Below are 21,087 nucleotides of genomic sequence, written 5' to 3'. Positions count from 1 at the left end.
CCTTGAACAATGTGGGGGTTGGGGTGGCCACATCCCCCATAGTTGAAAATCTAAGTATAACTTTTGACTCCCTCCCAAACTTAACTACTAACAGCCTACTGTTGGCAGAAGCCTTACCATTAACTTAAACAGTCAATTAACACATATCTGTTACATGCATTAAATACTGTATTCTTACAGTTACGTAAGCTAGAGAAAGGAAAATGTTATGAAGAGAATCCTAAGGAAGAGAAAGTACATTTGCAGTGCTGTACTATATTTAAGAAAAAAAATTCGTGCTTATGTGGACTCATGCAGTTCAGACCTGAGTTGTTCAAGGGTCAGCAGTATTCAGTAATTTCTTTTTTCTAGTGTATAAAGTACAAAAATAAATTTCCTGAAAGTAATATACTTCCAAAACCATCTGTGGAAAAACTGTATGTTCACCAGGTCTTCTGATTTGTTTTTTGGTTTTTTGTTTTTGTTTTTGTTTTTTGAGTGCTGGCAAGCTTTCATTATCTATTTACCTACTTATTTATCCATTCATTAATTTACTTACTATAGCTGATACCTTCACTCTTGCTGGGCAGCGACCAAGTTCAGTACCTCATTCTCCAAGAATTCTTCCCCCCAAGTCTCTCGGTATTGAGCGAATCCATTTCAGAAAGTCGTCTGTCAATGAACAGTTTGTGGATACCAGGCAGTCCAGGTGAGAAGTCACATCATCAGTATCCTCACAGCCATGAGATCTTACCTTCAAAATGGTTCAGTCTTTTTGACATTACCCTATTTGTCCTTTCAAAAGGGATTCTCTTTTAAAACCAAAGCCTAGAAACTAACCCCATCATTTGTTGTTGACAGCAAGTGCAAGTGTTTCTAAGAGATCTTTTCAGAGCATTTGGCAGTTTCCTATATTTTAAAGTCTGTTTGATTTATGTTAGGTTCTAGGGGACCTTATTTATAGTGTGGGTTTGGATATAATGTCCAAAGTTTAGTTTCATAACCCATGGTCTCAGGAAACCGTCATTAAATATCACTCCATCAGTGCAAGTGACAGAAATGACTTCTAATCTTTCAAATAGAAATGAGACTTCAACTCATTTTAATCTGTAAAATAGATGATATGAATTTTTTCTCAAATGTCTCAGGTAAATATTATCAGGCAGTAACACCAGCTTGTAAAAAGATGACGACAGGCCAGTGATTCTCAGAATTTGACTGCGTGGATCAATACTATTAAAAAAAGAAAAAATAAATAGGGCCCAAGATAGGATTACCAAATGTTTACTCTGGCTACTCAGAATGTTCAAATAACAATACTATGATTTCACGGGGGAACAAATGACATTAAATAAAAAATACAGCCATTGTCATAAAACTAAGATGATGAAGTTAACATTTTGGACACTTACGGTACGTCAGACACTGTCCAAAGTGTTTTAATATCATTACGTTTTACGGAGAAGCACACCAGGGACCAGAAAGCTTGAATGACCTGTTGGGTTCATCAACTAGTAAATGTTGGAGTCAAGATTTGAACCTCAGCAGTGTCACTCCAAAGCCTGTGATGTGATTTTTAGCTAGCACGTGACACTGCATCTCAGCAAAGGTAGAAGTTTGTCTTAAAATATAGGAAGATTGTTTAGATTAAATAATTCTTCCCTATGAAAATAAAGCTAGCGCTTTGTTGTATTTCTCATTTCTCAAAGACCAGTGACAGCTTTTATCACCTCTCAGCCCCAGTTGTTAGCATTTAGAACTGTTGCCTTAAGTAATAGAAATCCAAGTGTTTAGAGCTCTGCTGGCCAGTTGAATTAAAAGTAAATAAAATTAAAAATTCATTTCCTCAGTCATGCTAGCCATATGTCAAGTGCTAATAGGCACATGTGGGCTAATGGTAGAATATTGGACAGCACAGATACAACACATTTCCGTCATTGGATAGCACTGGACAAGTGTATTTATTATATTAGGGAAAACAAAGCTATTGCAGCAAAAGGGAAAAAATTATAACCAGAAATCTTATCTTAAAAATTATTATACCTACTTCCTTAATAGCTTAAGATAGGTTTGCTCTTTGATCCAGCAATCTGACTTAGAGGAATTTTTCCTGTTGAATTAGTTAACTACAGGATGCTCATCACAGCACTGTTTACATCAGTGACAAACTGAAAATAACCCAAATGTTTAACTAGTAGATTGTTTAAATATGTTACAAGTCCTTACAGTGGAAGGCTAAACTGTCATTAAAATAACATTGTAGATGAATATTAACCAACAAAGAACATTAGATAGAGGTGTTTTGGGTTTTTTTTTTTTTTAATGTTTATCTATTTTTGAGAGAGAGACAGAGCACCAGCAGGGAGGTGCAGAGAGAGAGAGAGGTGGGGAGACACAGAATCCAAAGCAGGCTCCAGGCTCTGAGCTGTCAGCACAGAGCCTGATGCGGGGCTCAAACTCGCGAACTGCAAGATCATGACCTGAGCTGAAGTCGGACGCTTAACCGACTGAGCCACTCAGGTGCCCCATAGATAGAGTTCTTTTTAAATGTGGGCTTTGAAAGAGAATATACAGTAAGATCTTATTTTTTTATTGTTAAAAACTGTAAATGCTTGTAAGTAAATATGCTTAGTAAAAATATCTGAAAATAATCAGTGTTGACTGGCTATATCTGAGGTTCAAGATTATAGACATTTAAATTTTTCTTGTTTTTAATCTGTATTTTCAAAATTTTCTGCAATGAACTTGTGCTTTGATGCTAGTAAAAATGTATTCAAAGTCATGTTTAATTAAAAAACTGACTTCAAGTTGTGCTCTCACCATGTTAGAAAGTGGACAGAGTGATTTGAGTATGTTGCCTTTTCATCCACGGGCCTGAAAACAACAACCCACTGGCCAAATTCATCCTGCCACCTGGTTTGTGTGGCCTGTGAGCTAAGAATGGTTTTTGTACTTTTAAATAGTTGGAGGGGAAGTCAAATGTGAAGATTATATGAAATTTGGCTTTTAGTATCCACAGCGAAGCTTTACCAGTACACAGCCACTCCCATTCACTTACATCTTGTCTACACTGCTTTTGTGCTTCAGGGACAGAGTGAAGCAGTCAAGACAGGGCCATCTGACTGGCAAAGCCAAAAAAATTGACTATTACACTCTTTACAGAAAAAGGCTTTGCTGCCCCTGCTCTAGTTGGTTGATTTTTCTGTTTGTTGTTTGTTTGTTTGTTTGTTTGTTTGTTTGTTTGTTTTGAGAGAGAGAGGAGAGAGCATGAGCCGGGGAGGGGCAGAGGGAGAGAGAGGGAATCTTAAGCAGGCTCTGTGTTCAGCACAGAGCCGGACGCAGGACTCGATCCCATGACTATGAGCCGAAATCAAGAGTCTGATCCTTAACTGACTGAGCCACCCAGGCATCCCTCTAGTTGCTTCCAGTCTCTTTTATTCAGTATACTCTTTTAAAAAGTTTTTTAAATTATTTTCCTTCCTATTTATGACTCAGAGAGATCACTCATGTTTCCCCTCAAGTTCACCTAGGACATAACAGGCTACTAAGACACCCTTCCCAGTTTCCTCCTATGCTCCCTTCCTTCAGCTTCCAGTAAGTTTCAAAGCACCTTATGATGTTTGCCAGAGATGTGGGGAGGCTCATCATTTCTGCAATTCTTCTCTTTACCATCACAGGGAAATGCTGTCGACACACAGCAGCCCTTACAGAACCCTGGAGAGGCGGCCCCAAGGAGGACGCAGCATGCCCACCACACCGGTTCTCACCCGCAACGCCTACAGCAGCAGCCACTTGGAGTAAGAGCGCTTCCTTCCAGTTACTTGGACTCTGCTGATTTTTGCTTCAAAGTTTTGCTTTACTTTCTTGTGTTTTTTAATCATTTTAAGGGACTTGAGGCAGCAAGACTATTTTACGGGTCTACATTTTCAATGTACTTTTTCTTTTAAGTTTACTTATATATTTTGAGATGGAGAAAGAGAGAGAGAACAAGCGGATGAGGGGCAGAGAGAGAGGGAGACAGAGGATCCAAGGCAGGCTCTGTGCTGACAGCAGAGAGCCCGACACCGGACTCGAACTCATGAACTGTGAGATCGTGACCTTAGCCGAAGTTGGATGCTTAACTCGCTGAGCCACCAGTCCCTACTGCGTGTACTTTCAAGTACAAAGGAAATGTACTTGAAAATATCCTTTGTTCGAATAGATATTATATTTTTGTAGGTATTATATTTTAATTGTAAATATCAGATACCATTTAACCCCCTCATTTTCCAGAGGCGGAAGCAAGGTTGAGAGAGGTTAAATGTCTTACCCAAGCTGGCACAGCTGGGAAATGGCAGAGCCATGACCCAGCCCAGTTATGTCTGGCATCAGAGCCAGACTCTCCCCCATGCCGTGCTGCCTTCACCTTAGTCTGTCTCCTGCTATCCCGTTGGAGGAGAGGAACCTCCCAAGACCCATTGGGTTTTTTTTTTTTTTTAGGCTTTGATACAAGTTGCACATCATCAATTTATCTTCCCTACCCTCGAGTAAGGCTGTGGATTGCACAATTTATAGAACCTGGTTCTTTTCGCATTTGGACCGTGACAGTGAACTTGCATGGGAACCAATGGATTATGTGAACAAATGGATTCTCTTGTGCAGTCTGCTTTGGAAACCTTAAAAGTTTCCATTTGTTTGTTTTGAGAAGGGGGGCAGAGGGAGAGGGAGAAGGAGAGAGAGAATCTTAAGCAGGTTCCACCCCCATGGCAGACCCTGACACAGGGCTCGGTCTCACAACTGTGAGATCATGACCTGAGCTGAAATCAAGAGTTGGACACTCAGCTGACTGAGTCACCCAGGCGCCCATGGAAACCTTAAAAGTTTTATAGTAATTCAAGGGGTGATTAAATCCTTCAACCATGTCTTTGGGTTTTTAATTTCCATCCTCCTTTCCTTGATTCTCTGTTACAAGTTCGCCTTTCTCCTCTTGCAGACCGGAATCTTCTTCCCAACACTGCCGCCAGCGGAGTGGAAGCCTTGAGTCTCAGTCCCACCTGCTGTCTGAGATGGACAACGATAAGCCATTTTTCTCCCTCTCCAAATCCCAAAGAAGCAGTAGTACGGAAATCCTGGATGACGGGTCTTCCTACACCAGCCAATCAAGCACAGAGTATTACTGTGTGACGCCTGTTGCTGGCCCCTATTACACTACTCAGACTCTGGACACTCGTGCCAGGGGCCGGAGAAGGTCTAAGAAACAGAATGTTTCGACTTCAAATTCAGGAAGCATGCCCAACCTAGCACAAAAGGATAGTTTGAGGAATGGCGTCTACACAAACAGTCAGGAACAACCTTCTTCTAGTTACTATATTGCCGGGTACACACCATATGCAGAGTGTGACCTTTATTACAGTGGCGGCTATGTCTATGAGAATGACACTGAGGGACAGTACAGTGTCAATCCTTCCTACCGGTCCTCGGTCCACTATGGATACGAGCGCCAAAGGGACTATAGCAGGTCCTTTCATGAAGACGAGGTCGACCGGGTACCCCATAACCCATATGCAACTCTCCGGCTGCCCAGGAAGGCTGCAGCTAAGTCAGAGCACATCACCAAAAACATCCACAAGGCCTTAGTTGCCGAGCACCTGCGTGGCTGGTACCAGCGGGCCTCTGGACAGAAGGATCAGGGGCACAGCCCCCAGACTAGCTTTGACTCAGACAGGGGATCGCAGAGATGCCTGGGGTTTGCTGGGCTGCAAGTACCCTGCTCTCCCAGCAGTCGGACATCTTCCTACTCTTCAGGTAAGAATATGGCGGAGGCGCTTGATACCCAGATTGAATTTACCTCATGCCCGCCGCCCACCCGCCCCCTAAACCACTCCCCTCAGGGATCATGGGACCAGTACCCAAGGTCATGAGCTGGGTAGCCGTTCTGTGGCACCACAGTAAGAATTGCCAACTTAAAAACAGTTCGTCTCTCTAGCTTTCCAAAGAACACAGCCCACAGGAGTCTGATGGAGCAAGTTGTAGATTCAAATGCAGCAGATACTCATTGAGCACTTACTCTATGCCTCTCGGTGTTGGGGGCTTTCAGATATTGTATCTTTTCTAGGTCTTACCTTGATAGCCACATCTCATAAAAGTGTTCTGGTCACGGATGTTTGGTATATTCAAAAGCAGAGTAAACCCTTCGGGTAAGCAGAAAACATTAGGATTATACACCCTTCCCTGTTCACCAGCAGGAACTTGATCATCTAAAGGCAGTTTAGTTTGAATGTTCAGGTAGCTACGTGAGGCTCCTAATAATTATGAGGGGAGCCAGCATTTAATAAACACCGTTCCTGGCACTGTTCTAAGTACTTTGCATGCCTTGACTCAATTCAGTAATCCTTTAGACTTTACTTTATGGCTGCTTTAAGGGATTCTCCAAGATAATTTTGATTAGAGATATTCCCTTCAGGCATTGACTTTGGCCCCTCCATCCACTAAAATCCGTGAAGAACTTTCTGCTTACCCTCATGCCCCCCAGCTGTGCGAGCTGTCCTCAGTAGAGAAGTGGGGAGAAAGAGGAGTATCTGCCTATGGTTTCGTTTATTCAGCAAACAAGCAGGCATATCGCAGATGCTGAGGAGACAACGTTGACACGGTTTCCAGCCTTGAGCACCCAGTCTAGTTAGCAGCCAGAGGAACGTATACAAAGAAAACACTTTTAAAGCTCTACAGCCCTGGACTGTGTGAAAACCTGAGGTCATGCATTCTTGCCCCTGCTTTCAAGCATGACCCCTTAGTAAGACAGCACAGGAATTCCCAACTCATTGAGTAATAAATCTGTGAAAACTGTGTCTTTAAAAGTTTCATAAGCTTGTTGACCAGAGGCATTTCCATGGAGATTTCTATTTGGGTTTAATGTCTCTTCTGTTTGCGTAGGACTTTGGACTTCCGTTAGGGCTTTCCCACTTATTACCATATCTAACATACAAAAAGCGTCCTGTCATGTATTCCTTGTTATTTATGGCTCACGTCTATACAGTGCCTTTCTTCACCCTACAGTTCAGGGCGTTGCATGAGGTTCTTTCAGAAACCAAACCCGGGGATAGTGTTAGAAAGAAAGAACCAAACAAGGAGGACTGAGATGCATAGAGAAGCCCATTGGGGCACAGGGCTGGGGTAATGCCTATTTAAATAGGCCAGAGAGAAGCAGGTGCACCTCCCAAACCACAGCGTTACTAGTGCTTGGCTCAGTGTCTCAGGCAAAGGTAAGAACGGAGTTAATGTTTCCTGATTCAGACCCATTAGGAGGTTACCTGGTAGCAGCAGGATTCGGCCCCACAGACCAAAAAGCGTTACACTGTAGTAAGGAATCAGAGGGATAAAAGTAGACCTCCTAGAATTCCCTTTTGGAATTTTCTTCATTCCTGTCTACATTTAATAGCTGCAAAAATGTATTACAACAGACACGCACACACGCATCATGGAGAGTTTCCTATTATTTGCCAAATTAGGGGTTTTGTAATTCCTTCCAGCCAGCTGAAGACTCTGTTGATGACTCAGTTTTAGTAGAAATGACAGCCATCGTCTGTTGGCAACTTAACCCTGGGCCACACAGCATGCTCAGTGTTTTATGTGCACTATCCCATTTAATGTATGCAACACTTCTGTACAGTGAGTGCTGTTGTTGTTTATTATGAGTGTCCTAATCTTGCCATGGAGGCAGTTCTAGCTTAGCGAGTTCAAATGACCCTGCCTGAGCCCCAAAGCTAGTAAGTGCTGGAATGGGAATTCTGCCACACCTCTGACACCTTCACCACCAAGCCCGCCAGCCCCTGACTCAGAGTTATGAAACATTCGTGGAAGCTCAAAGTGAGAGAATTACATCTTTGAGTCAAAATCTCAGGGCGTCCACGGCCACAGATTAGTTTTGAAATGCGGCTGTCCTACACTGGTCACAGGGGTTTTGTGGGTGTGAGAAAGAAGAGGCGGGGGCGCCTGGGTGGCGCAGTCGGTTGAGTGTCCGACTGCAGCCAGGTCACGATCTCGCGGTCCGTGAGTTCGAGCCCCGCGTCAGGCTCTGGGCTGATGGCTTGGAGCCTGCTTCCGATTCTGTGTCTCCCTCTCTCTCTGCCCCTCCCCTGTTCATGCTCTGTCTCTCTCTGTCCCAAAAATAAATAAAACGTTAAAAAAAGAAGAGGCGGAGGGTGGCTGCCAGGAACCGAAATGGAGGAGAGCCGGAAGGATCCATGAGCAGTATGGGTCTTGGACCACCAGCCTGCCATTGTGGGCACCTTGTGCGTCCTCAGCATGCGGCAGGACTGGTTTTAGAGGGGGAACAACAAACACCAGTGCGACACATTCACTAGGCTTTGTTCCTGCATTGTGCCCTTGTCTTGCTCCAGTTCAGTCCCTCAGTAGAGCTAATTCTCTTCTTCCTGAAGTGCCTCCTGTTCTAATTACCCTCCCCACCCCTTCCCATACACACACACACTTTTTTTTTTTTAGGCAAAAAGTATGCATTGATTCTGCTAGTGGCTGATGTTGCCTTGGGCCGAGGAACAGTCTTATCCCAACAGGTCAATTTATGGAGTGCTTTTCCACCAAAGGCCTCCAAGAGACTCAAACTCGTTGCCTTATCTTTACAAATAAAGCCTTCTATATATCTAGCCACCATAGCCCAAGTGGAAAGACTCTCTTCATATATGAGAATTTTTTTTCTACCTGCCTTTTAGGTTATTTTTTATAGCATGCCTTTCAATTAACTTTATTCTCGTTCGTAATGATATCAATAGTTACCATTTTGGGGTGCTTACTCTGTACCAGGCAAAGTGTTAAATATTCTCATATATGACCTTATTTAATCATGATACCATCCCTATACAGGATGTATTTGTATTATCATCCCCGCTTTACAGGCAAAGAAACTAAGGCTTAATGAGAATAAACTATTTGTCCAAGGTCACATGGCCAGTAAGTGACTATACTTGAATAGAAAAGAACTCTGTTGATTATAACCATTGTCTCTTAATCTCTGCACACAGATAATTATAATGTACGTCTAAATGGCCTAAATAATCTTCACTTTGAATATTCTCACTAATTTTGTCTCTTTTCATTTTTATTTCCAGTATCTTCTACAAATGCTTCTGGGAGCTGGAGGACCCAGATAGCTGTAGGGCTATCTGAATACGAGACCCCGGCACATTCTTCCTACACCAGCTGCTATGGCAACATCTATAATCCTTTGCCCTCTCCAGGCAGGTGAGAAAGCAATGCTTCGAAATTCTACTAGCCTATCCCTGGTCAAAAGAATTCAGGAATTCTATGTTATTTTATGAATGCTCAAGGATCATAAGACCATAGCCTATAGGCCCAAACCAGCTGCCACCTGTTTTTGTAAATTAAGTTTTATTAGAAAATGGCCATGTTCATTCATGTACATATTGTCTATGTCTGTTTGTTTTTTTTTTTTTTAATGATTATTTTTGGAAGAGAAAGAGACAGCATGAGCAGGGGAGGGGCAAAGAGAGAGGGAGACACAGAATCTGAAACAGGCTCCAAGCTCTGAGCCATCAGCACAGAGCCCAGTGCAGGGCTCAAACTCACAAACTGTGAGATCATGACGTGAGCCGAAGTCAAATGCAGAACCAACTGAGCCACCCAGGAGCCCCATATCTCTCTGGTTGTTTTTGTGTATCAGGCTTTTAAACAAAAGGTTTGTTCACTCCTAATCTAGATTATTCAAATTTGACTCTATTCCTAGACATGTGTACACTAAAATCTGTGTCTGAAGGTTTTTTTTTAAATCGAAGTGCTTAAAACCATAGTATAGATAATATCCATTTAAGACTCTTCTGAAACCTTGTAGGAAAGATATCTCTACCCCAGAAAAAGTTGCTCACACCAAAATTCCTCATAGACAGTTGGTAGGCTTGATTTCAAACATTTGCTGCCTTTTTGTGTCTGACCCTGTGTTCATTAAGAAGCTACAGACACAGCCAGCTGTTCTATTTATAATCATGGTTCTTTGTAAACATTTGGAGGAAATGTACAAGAACAATTTGTTAAAATGCAGTTTTAAAAAAGATTGCAAACTCTGCATTACACGTTTTTCACTTCTTGGGATATGCAGGATGAGTTAAGTTTGAAGAGGTCACGTCTCCCTGTCACTTTTCACAGAATATAATTCAAACCCATGGTGCCAAGAAATGAGCATTTTCTGTTTGTTTTTATTTAAATTTGCTTGAGGCCAAATTGCTTCAGGCATAGGGAGACTTCTACAGATAATAACTTATAAAAGTGTCTATCCTGTTGATATTAAGAGTTTAGTTTCTTGCTTTCCTTTTTTTTAATTTCAATTTTTATTTAAATTCTAGTTAGTTAATATATATGGTAAAATTGGTTTCAGGTGTCCAATTTAGTGATTCATCACTTCCCTACAACAGCCAGTGCTCATCACAACAAACACCCTCCTTAATATCCATCACCTATCTAGCCCATCCCCCACCCACCTTTCCTCCAGTAACCCTCAGTTTGTTCTCAATAGTTAAGAGTCTCTTATGGTTTGCTTCCCTCTCTCTCTTTTTTTCCCCCCTTCCCCCTATGTTCATCTGTTTTGTTTCTTAAATTCCACAAATGAGTGAAATCATAATTTAATAAATTACTCAGTGTTATAAGCAAATTAGAGCTATTCAACCCCAAAGCCTTTTTTTTCTTCTCCATGCTCAATGAGAGTTTTTCTTGGCTGGAACTGTTAGGCCAATTGTCTCAACTCAACAGAGGGTGTGCTCAAAATAGAATGTCAGTGAAAATATACCTCAGAGGACTTCATATATCTTGGGGTTTTGTAAATAATGCAAATGAGTTAGGAGCAAGAACTAAAATGGCTTTGGCCCAAAATTGGAGCTGAAGGTTTTCGATTCAGTTCTCATCATTTTGTATAGTTCATTTGCAAATTGTTTTCCTATTTATATACTTTTGCTTTCCTTTTTTGTTGACTGAGTTAGACACAACAGAAAACAATCAGCACGTAAGACGGTTCTAAAATCCTTGACACCACTTTCACTGGACTCGGGAAGGTACTAAACATTTTTAGAGAAAATGTGTTTTTGCCAAATGTGCCTTTCTATTTCAGCCAGCCCAAGATGGCTTGACACGGGAGTCTGACGTCAGAGGGGCGGCGACATACAGGAAATGAGAAACTATTTAAAGATCCCTATTGTGTGCATTATATGAGCTCGCTATGGAAACTTAGGAAAATGATAAAGGGATAAATAAGTAGGAAATAATTTACTTATAATTCCACCATCTAGAGGTAGTCTCTGTTAGCATCTTGACACATTCCCCCATTTTTCTGTATCCGTTTTTAACGTGGTTGTAATGATAAACTTATGTACGATTGTACATCTTTCATTGTCTATGAATCCCAGTTTTTTTACTTAATATCACAACATACACATGTGCTCATATTTTTTAAAACTCTTTTTTTTTTTTAATTTTTTTTTCAACGTTTTATTTATTTTTGGGACAGAGAGAGACAGAGCATGAACGGGGGAAGGGCAGAGAGAGAGGGAGACACAGAATCGGAAACAGGCTCCAGGCTCTGAGCCATCAGCCCAGAGCCTGACGCGGGGCTCGAACTCACGGACCGCGAGATCGTGACCTGGCTGAAGTCGGACGCTTAACCGACTGCGCCACCCAGGCACCCCTTTTTAAAACTCTTTAAGCCTTGTTTCATGGGAGCAACATGATATTCCCCTCATAAATATGCCATACTTTATTTCCTGTATTTTGAATTTTTAGATTTTTTGTTTCATTATGATTCATTGTAATGCTGCTGTTAACATCTTTCTACAAAATATTTGTCTCAATCCCAGATTATTGCCATAGGATACATTCCAATAAGTAGAATTAATGGGTTAACTTGAAAAATGTATTTTTTGAAACCCTTGCTTTCCAGAAAGATTTGCCAGTTTACCCTCCCAGCAACAGAGGTACAGGTGTGCTTATTTCCATCTGTTTGCCTATTGAGGATTTTTTTTAATGTTTTCATTTCTTACTTTTGAGAGAGAGGAAGAGAGAGTGAGCACATGCTCTGCGCAAGCGGGGCAGGGTCAGAGAGTGAGGGAGACAGAGGATCCGAAGCAGGCTCCATGCTGACAGGAGAGCTCGATGCATGGCTTCAACTCATGAACCGTGAGATCATGACCTGACCCAAAGTCAGATGCTTAACCCACTGAGCCACCCAGGTGCCCTAAGGATTTTTTTATTACACCCCAGAATGATCAATTTAACTAGACCTGTTACCGAGGCAAGTATAATAACAGCCATCCACCAAATTTTAGGAATTTGCTGTAAAATTGTGGTTTTGATGGAAACATAATTTTTTTAAATAAGAGGGAAATTTGGTTTCAAGATAAAGATAAAAATAAAAAACTTTAGATCTGCCCTTAAGTTAAAGATTTGAGTATTTTTTTTAAATAAATGAAGTATGTATTATTTAGAGATCCTTTCTCCCAGAGTGTCTGGCTCTTGATATTACAGAAAGCTATAAATTTTTACCAATAAGAGTTTGTTTCCAGGTCTGATTTGGTATAATTGTCAGTGGCATAAACTTTCCAGCATCACAAATGTTGAAGTCTCTTATCCTACCTAGTATATAATACAGTCCAATTCTTGTCTCTATGCTACAAACTGTGTTTTCAAATAACTGTTTTTCTTTCACTTCCGGTTTTCCATTGCCCATTCTCTTCCTTATCTAACTCTACCTAAACTAGGCAAAACCGAGGGCTTCTGTCCCGGAGAATGGTTGTGTCTCCAGAAATGAGATCAGTTTTAAATTCTCTTTTGCTAAGTGTAGCCAGCAGTAGTAAGTACAGCCCCTCAGATCTGTGTGTTGCTTCTTGCTTAGCAGGTGTTTTGCTCACTGACCGATGTGTGAAGCTGTGGAAATCTGACTTTGTGTTTATATTAGATGAAAACACTAAATACCTGTTTCCATGGAGCATTTCTTTCCAAAGCTCTTCTTCCAATGACTTTTTAATCCTTTTTACTAAAGAAATTTAAAATAAAAAGAAACCTACTAACTATCTAACCTATTCTAAACTACTACTGTAGGAATGAAGTTTTGCTGATTGGAATGGTTTGTATAATAGGATGCCTTCATTTGGATCTACCCTCCAAACATGCCTGTGATTTTTATATGTGATGCTGTTTCCAATTTACTCTTGACCAATACACCCTACGGGTGTAAAATGTGTCCCTAGGTGCCCCTGCCTCTAAATATATTCCTTTGTCCCTGAGGAAAGGATCTAGTATAGTCTCTTAATTTGAAGAATACTTAAAATGTGGCTGTCAGGAATACTTTTTAAAAAGTTAAAAATATGACTTACTTAACCCATTAATGAGAGAACTAACAGAACGGTAAAGTTGCTTCTGAGACAATTCAAAAGACTGAATTCAATACACTGAAAGATAAAATGCTGGAATAAGATTACGAAATTAGATTTAAAAAAAAAACAAAATAGTTAATGGCTCACAGGGCGATAAAATTTTAACCATAATCTTTTTATACTAGACAGAAGTTATTTGTATTTCTCCCAGACAAAAACCCTAAAAATTAACATGTAACTTACCACAATCTGGGTCCTTATCAATGGTAAATGAAAGTGAGACAAAGGAATATCTCCCTTGAGAATTAAGTACACCTTGCATGGGCCTTTTCAACAATGCTCCAGTAGGACAATGAGACAGCACACAGTCATGCTTTGCCTATTTCCAAGTGTTGGATATTTCTTGACGGTGCTTTCTACTAATTCTTTGAGTAATCTTTGTACTCTGGGAATCAAAATGACCACAAGTAACAACTTTTCTGGTTTCCTTTAATAGACAGTACACAGAGATCAGTCAACTGGACAGTACAGATGGAAACCGGTTGGAAGAAAGCCTGAAGAGTAGAGAGCAGAGGCTCTTTTGGCACGAAGATTCAAAGCCTGGAACATTAGTCTGAACTGCACTTGGACCTCTTGACCAAGCACCGCGTTCTCACACTAGTGTGCCTTGCAAAATGTGTTCGTCTTCCCAGAAAGCTATTTGGCTTTAGAAAGCTAAAGGCATCAAAGGTTGAAGAGAGGACTCTTGCTGCCCTGGAAGTGAATCACACTCTAAGGCCACGGAAAAGCCCCTGAACCACATGCCTTTCCAGCTCCGGGCACTAACCTAACAACAAGGTGGAACCATTGCCAAGGACAGACTCAGCCTTTATCAGTAGCAAGCACTTGTTAAGGGAATAAAAGTGGTTGAAGGCAAACCGTAAAACTGTGAAAAGTGTGTTCAGGGTCTCCAATAGGAAGGAAGGTTGGGAAATTTCAGAGCACAGTTCAGCATGATGAGAAGAACAACAACGAGGAGCTCCTCAGTCACTGCTCACCATCAGAAAGTTTGGAGTTGTGAGCCGGCGAAGAATGACAGGCTATTTCTACATGGACGTCAACAATTGAGACAGTATTGGAAAATTACTTGAAGAGAAGCTGGATTTTCATGAAGTTCTGAATGAGTGTAAATGTTTTTAGGATATTATAAAGAGTGATGGTTTTCATAAGCACCATAAAATGGGTTCCGGAAAGACTTACTGCCGGAGCATCCTGTAATATAACTTTATGGTAGCAGATTGGGGAAAACACAGCAGCCCACTGAATAATTGACAAACTCTGCTTGGAGAATCTTCTAAGGTCAAATATTATTGGGCTCCTTTTTTCTTTCTACACCAGTGGCCTGATGGGTTATTATTCAGGCTGGTAACTCTCCAATTTGGTTGTCATTTGAAATGGCAGACCTGACATGGAGAGTTTTTATAATCAAGAGTTTGAAAAACTATTTTAAGGTAATACAACACAAAGAACCCAAAACAAAACAAAAGCCACATCATTTTAGATGAATTGCGTGCCTTAAAATGGTGAACATTAGGAAAGTAAGCATATTGTCCAGATCCCACAGAGGGTTCTAAGTCACCAAGTGACAAAAACAAGATTAGTCATTAAAAAGGAAAAAACAAAAAGCAAAACAAAACAAAAAAGAAAAAAACTCCAAGCTGCAGATTTAATTATGAGGCTAAAACTACCTCATACTTCACTTGGAAGAACTAATTAGCTATGGTTTATGGTAGGGTTTTTAAAAAAAAAAAAATTCCATATTCTAGATTGATCTTTTTTGTCATCTTCACTCTGCTTCAATATTCCATAAAAGGTGCTCCCTACCCCCCTTTTATACAGGTTTCATGTTCCTATTGTGAAGAGAGAAGTTTCTGAACAACTTTTTTGGAACATTTTCTATCTATATTCCAAAGCATGTAATATATACATAAAGATGATTTGTTAAACTGGTCCTTAGTCATTTGTATCATTAAAAATGAAGTTTGGGGAATGAATTTGGAGCAAAACAGAAGACATGCAGAAAAATAATAACTTATTCCTTTTTGCATATTTGTATAGCCTTCTAGAAACAGAAATACTTTTGCATATTCTTTTACTGTTCTGACTTTTTAAGACCTATTATTTTTTTACATAGGTCAATAAACTGAAGGTGTGCTACTGAAAATGTTTACGTATTCTTCCATTATATTCAGGGTTCATCCAAAGCAGTTTGAAGTGTTCTACTTCATGTAATCCTCTTGGACAAGATTGCAGATTTTTAGTTGTAGTATTACCATATTTTACTGACGCCAAGGTGCCCATCTTTTCACATTTACATCCTTGAAATCAGGATGCATCTTTTGACTGATGGCATGCTCTAAAGGAATTGGCAGTGTTTTTTTCTTTCTTAGCGCTACATAAAATGATGTTGTGTCTCACAATAAAGTTGTCTTAGAACTGATGAAATACGGTAGTTTATTGCCTCGCTGAGGATGACAGATGTGAATTTTTAGGCTTCCCGATCTTGCGAATGTTGTTTGTTTGTAACAAGCCCTTCATCCTAGTTTTGCAGAGTCGCAAACTGGTCTTTTAAATTCAGGAAAATGTTTCATCTGGCATGTAATTGTCCTGCACAATGGGGAGAAGGGAATGGGAAATGAAATGTAGGAAGACCTTAATACTTCCGTGCAAGTGTCTTAAATGGAAATAGCCTTCTTCTGTTCAAGAAATGGAATGCTCAGAACTGCAAGTGGGCCTGGAAAGAACGCGTGGAACTTGGCCCCCAAATATTTAAAGAAGGTAAAGAAATAGAAGCACCGGGGGCTTGCTGTATGATTTTTTTTACGCGCTATCTTTTTAGGAAAACCTCTCTCAACTGCATTTTCGGTATATTTATTAATAACCAAAACATGACAGAGGCAAATTGTTCAACATCACACATCGATCTGCTTCATATTACGGTGTATCATATAGTCATGATAAAAATTTGAAGTTCATACACAAAGCAAATATATAACATGAGAACATAATCGCCCCTGGGAGCCTAACATTTCAGATGTAAGAACTGATTTTTTTTTCAGACTGGTTAATTTATATTAGTTCAGGCTTTCTTCTATGTATATAGTAATTTTTTTTAATACAGCATCATATTACAAGTACAGTTTACAACTTGTTTCTTCACTGAACATACCTTGGGCTTCTCTGTATCAGTATATATTTTGATCTACCTCATAAAAATGTATATTTTACAAGGTGGATTTTTTAAATTGCCTCACCTTCTTTGCTGTTTATATTTTTTTTCTATATTTCAGAAAATTCTTCAAAATCTTTCTTGTACTCATAAAAGCTTAATGTTATAAGCAATAAAGATTCCAGAATTGTCTCAAACTATTAAGTTTGGCCTGTTCTTAGGAACAAAGGTTCAGACTAAAGAGTTCCTTCAAATGTTAGTCCTTAAGAGCATTTAGAAGTGGAATAATGACTATTGTCAGGACTGTAGAAAAATTTGGATTATTTTCTAGAGTAGTTATTTTCAAAGGACCAGTTGTGAAAGTCAAGTTTTTAAAATTTTGAACTATTGTGGGCCTATAGTCTTGTGAAGAAAAATAAAAATGAATTGCTAAGGAAAAAAGTTAATTGAAAAAATGAATTCCTAGAGATGTGGAAAAAAATAGACACAAAAATACACATTCCTCCTGCTCATTATTACGTTCATCAGATAAAACGATTCTGTCAAGTTGCAGGGCACCTGGGTGGCTCAGTTAAGCATCTGACTCTTGATTTCAGCTCAGGTCATGATATCATGGTTGGTTAAGATCTGAGCTGTTCGCTCAGAGCCTGCTTGGGATTCTCTCCCTCTCCTCCCCTGCTCACTCTCTCTCTCTCTCTCTCTCAAAATAAATAAACATTAAAGAAAAAAAAAAAACTACTCTGTCAAGTTGCGATCACAGCTTCTAAACGCAGACTCGTAACTTTCTGTACTTACCTTGATCTACATTCCAGGAACAGAGCTTCTTAACTACCCTTTTAAAAAATTACCTTAGAGAGAGACAGTGAGAGTGGAAGGGGGCGCGGGGAGAGAGAAAATCCCAAGCAAACTCCATGCTCAGCGTGCAGCTGGATGCAGGACTCAAGCCTACAACCCTGGAATCATGACCTGAGCCGAAATCAAGGGCTGGATGCTCAACCGACCGAGCCACCCAGGCGCCCCACTACCTACTTTTTTAATTGGACTATAGTTAATCTACAGTTTTTGTTAGTTTCAGGTGTACAATATGTGAACTCAGCAATTATATATGGTGACTCAGCATTCACCGTGGTAGATGTACCTAGACTACCCTTTGAGCACCATTAACCTGGAGTTCTGTCACGGGAGGTGCCCCATCCATTCACAGTCATAAGGAAAGTCATTCGTTGCCCCCTGTTACCTCACAGGGCATGGGGATGCAGTTCATTTTCAGTGAGAAAAAAGTTTTAACATATACACAGAGCCCAGAAAAGGATACAGAACTCGACTCCTCTTTCGGCTCAAAGTGTGTCAAGCCCCTTGTCTCCTGTGTTTCTCATGTTTCCTATTCTAGTCCAGTCCCCTCCTCTGGATCCTTATGGGACTTTTCTGCCTCCTCTCCACCCCCATTTTTGCGCCAACCCTGGAACAGCAGAAAGAAAAGCATGTCCTGCTGCAAAAAGGAGTTGACATTCATAGAATTCTAGTTCAATGTGTGCCAGGCTGGTGTGCTAAAATGCTTCGCATGTGTACCTACTGCTTTACTCCCCACAACAGCCCAGTGACTTGCTATTATCTCCATGGCACTGAATTTGAAAATTGGGAAGGTCAAGTAATTTGTCAAAAGTCATGCAGCTCTTAAGAGAAAAGCAGGAGATAGATTTTGACTTGGCAAACACTAAATCCTAACTACTGCAGCCTTGTTCCATGAACAATTTCTATACAGTCAGGGGAGCAAACAAGATTTTTTAAAAATATGTTAATGAAAATGGAGTGAACACATGCTAAGCTCAGCTGTTACTGGTTGTTTTGTTTTGTTTTGTTTTGTTTTGTTTTGTTTTGTTGTTTTTTTCCATTACCAGTGGCAAAAAGGCAGAGGCAAGTCTCGGTCTGAACACAGATGAAGATAACCCTTCTCTGGGTTACTACACAGGCTTGCAGCCTACTGGACTGCATTATTTATTGCTGTGTGAGCTCATCAGTGGACCAAGTACATTTGTTAAATTCTTTTCAAGTCAATAAAATGTCTCACACCAGTGAATATACTTGTTACAATCACAGGTAACCGTAATGAACTAAATATTGATCAGTACAACTGAAAATATCTATTGATCTTTCCCCATTTCTGATGGTTCAGGACAGTATGATAATAAGAAGTTTATATGCTCTTCTAACATAACCCCAAGGACTCCTCTCTGAATAGACCTCTATCAGCTGTATGTGCTTATGAGTTTTTACTCTTGATTCTCCTTGGAAAGAGCGAATCAGGGATTAGTCTCCTCTTAGAATCTGAGCCCAGTCCCAAAAAATCCTTCTAATACTTCCAACCTCTTCTACTTTTGATGATTCATGAATCTATCTCCCTGCAAAAGAAAATAGGAAATATGCAACAAGATTTATTTTGGCAATACTTAGCTGATTCTTTTAACATTTATCTATCTTCTATCTATCTATCTATATGTCTATCTCTTTGAGAGAGAGAAAGCACAAGCAGGGAAGGGGCAGAGGGAGAAAGAGAGAGGGAGAGGGAGACAGAGAGAATCTTAAGCAGGCTCCAAACCCAGCACAGAGCGCAACATGGGGCTCCATACCATGACCATGAGATCATGACTTGAACCAAAATCAGGGGTTGGACAGTTAACCAACTGAGCCACCCAGGCACTCCAATACTTAGCTGATTTTTAACGTTAGCACACACACAAACACGTTTTCTCCCTTTTGTTTTGTTTTTGAATAGTAGCTGTCTTGACGATAAGGGTGTATTGGGACCAGGGAAATGGGGGTGGAAGCTGACCTAACTGCTGAGTTTTAGATAATGATCTCTCCTTAAATGCTTGTTATACTTACGAAGTCCCAAAGGTTTACAAGTTCTGTGATTTTCAACTGGGGCTGTGCCACCTGCGGCGGGGCATTTGGAAATGTGTTGCTGCACTTTGGATCCCCCAATGATTTGGAAATACTACTGGCATTTAGGGACTATGGACATTAAACAGCTGTAAGATATGGGATGGTCCCACACAACAAACAGTGGTTCTATCCAAACCGCCCAAAGTGACCCCATTGAGAAACCCTGGGCATCTCACCTGGGAAAAGGTGTTAAATCCACTTTATGGGTGCTGCCTTCCAGTGTTCCAGCAGAGATGTCTCATTTTGAAGAGTCCAAAGGGAAAAGTATAGGAGATGATTGTTTCTTGACGGTGGGGGAGAGATGGTACGTGATTTGAAAAACCATACATGCAGCAAATATTAGAACATCAACTATATGTCAGTCATTGTCCTAGGCGGTGAGGATAGAATGTTTTCCTGAAGCCAACAGTCCAATCAAGGAGGGAGAAACAGAAGTGACCAATGTGAGTAACTTGTCTTATGAAAGCCAAGTGTGGTGAGAAAAGAAAGGATGTAGAAAATACCAAACGTTGCTGGGACATAGTGGGGCGTTTGGGGCAGTGATGCTTCAGCCCAGACATGGGGTTGGTAAGAGAAGGTCCAGTTAAACACGAAGGGAAAGAAGCTCTTCCAGACTTAAGAGAATATCATCATGGCATTCGCCAAAGTCCTAAAGCTAAAACCAGCTTAGTTTCAGAAACTAAAAGAATAGGAGGATGTATTCCAGGATTGAAGAAATAGGAAAATAGAAAGAACGCTGCCATTTTTGAGCTCTTGCTATCGTCCCAACAACCGGGCTAAGTGCTGTCATTTGATTTAATCCTTCCTACAACTCTGTGACAAAGGTGGTCTTATCCCAGAAAAGAATGTAAAGAAAGCGGCTCAGAAAGGTTACCTCTGACCTCAGTTACATGGCCACGCAGTAAGTAAGTTGTAACACCAAAATTCAAACCTGTTTGTCTGAGTCCAGACCTCATGTTCTTTATTAACCATGACATTATAAAAAGTAATTGCTCATCAAGCACGTCTCTCAAATGGAAACCAAAGAAAATGAAAAGACGAAGGAACAAACAAAAGAGCTGCCCCAGAAGGAAGAAGGAGCAAAGGTCAAGGGGAGGGGTGGACATCTGATCAGCAAGAAGAAAATGGCCAAAAAGACAGTCCAGGGCAGGCTGCAGTGGGTGGGTTTTCAAGATAAGTGCTTCAGACACTTCTGATTGGAATGTAGCTTCAAGATGTTGCTAATGAATGGCCAACGGGGGGAAAATTCTCTTCACAAAAAGATGGAGGAAAAGAGCCAATGCATTTGAGGAATGTACTCAAAAGGTTGTGAACAGTGAATTAAACTAGCCAGTGCAGCCTATCACCCCTGCTCCCTTGCAAAACGAATGCTTAACTTTCCCTAGAAAACCATGTTTTACGTTGTCCTCTCCTCATTTCGAAAGAGATTGGCTCCATAAGGAGATTAAAGACTGGGAAGTCAGAGTGAGAAAGATCTCATCAGGCAAAGTTCCCAGAGACTGGGAAGGGCATTCTCCACAGCCCTTCAATTATCAGAAGATACTGGGTGTCAGGGTAGACATCACCATCTTCATAAAGCAGTGGTTAAGTGCA

General features: G+C 40.6%; 1 protein-coding gene across 7 annotated transcripts in view; it reads left to right on the top strand.

Annotated features, from left to right (window-relative positions):
• Positions 1-15,822, top strand: part of FRMD4B (FERM domain containing 4B) — a 324,025-nt gene extending 308,203 nt beyond the window's left edge. For all 7 annotated transcript variants that reach the window (XM_043587910.1, XM_043587913.1, XM_043587911.1 and 4 more), the window contains 5 exons: positions 544-688; positions 3,657-3,776; positions 4,952-5,763; positions 9,081-9,213; positions 13,840-15,822. In XM_043587910.1, coding sequence (XP_043443845.1) covers positions 544-688; positions 3,657-3,776; positions 4,952-5,763; positions 9,081-9,213; positions 13,840-13,960 — 1,331 coding nt within the window. In that variant the 3' untranslated portion in view covers positions 13,961-15,822. The remainder of the gene's footprint in view (positions 1-543; positions 689-3,656; positions 3,777-4,951; positions 5,764-9,080; positions 9,214-13,839) is intronic.
• Positions 15,823-21,087: the final 5,265 nt, after the last annotated feature.

Source organism: Prionailurus bengalensis, chromosome A2 (assembly GCF_016509475.1).
Source record: "Prionailurus bengalensis isolate Pbe53 chromosome A2, Fcat_Pben_1.1_paternal_pri, whole genome shotgun sequence".
Classification (NCBI taxonomy): domain Eukaryota; kingdom Metazoa; phylum Chordata; class Mammalia; order Carnivora; family Felidae; genus Prionailurus; species Prionailurus bengalensis.
Note: the sequence above shows the minus strand (reverse complement) of the source record. Positions and strands in the feature narration are given on the sequence as shown.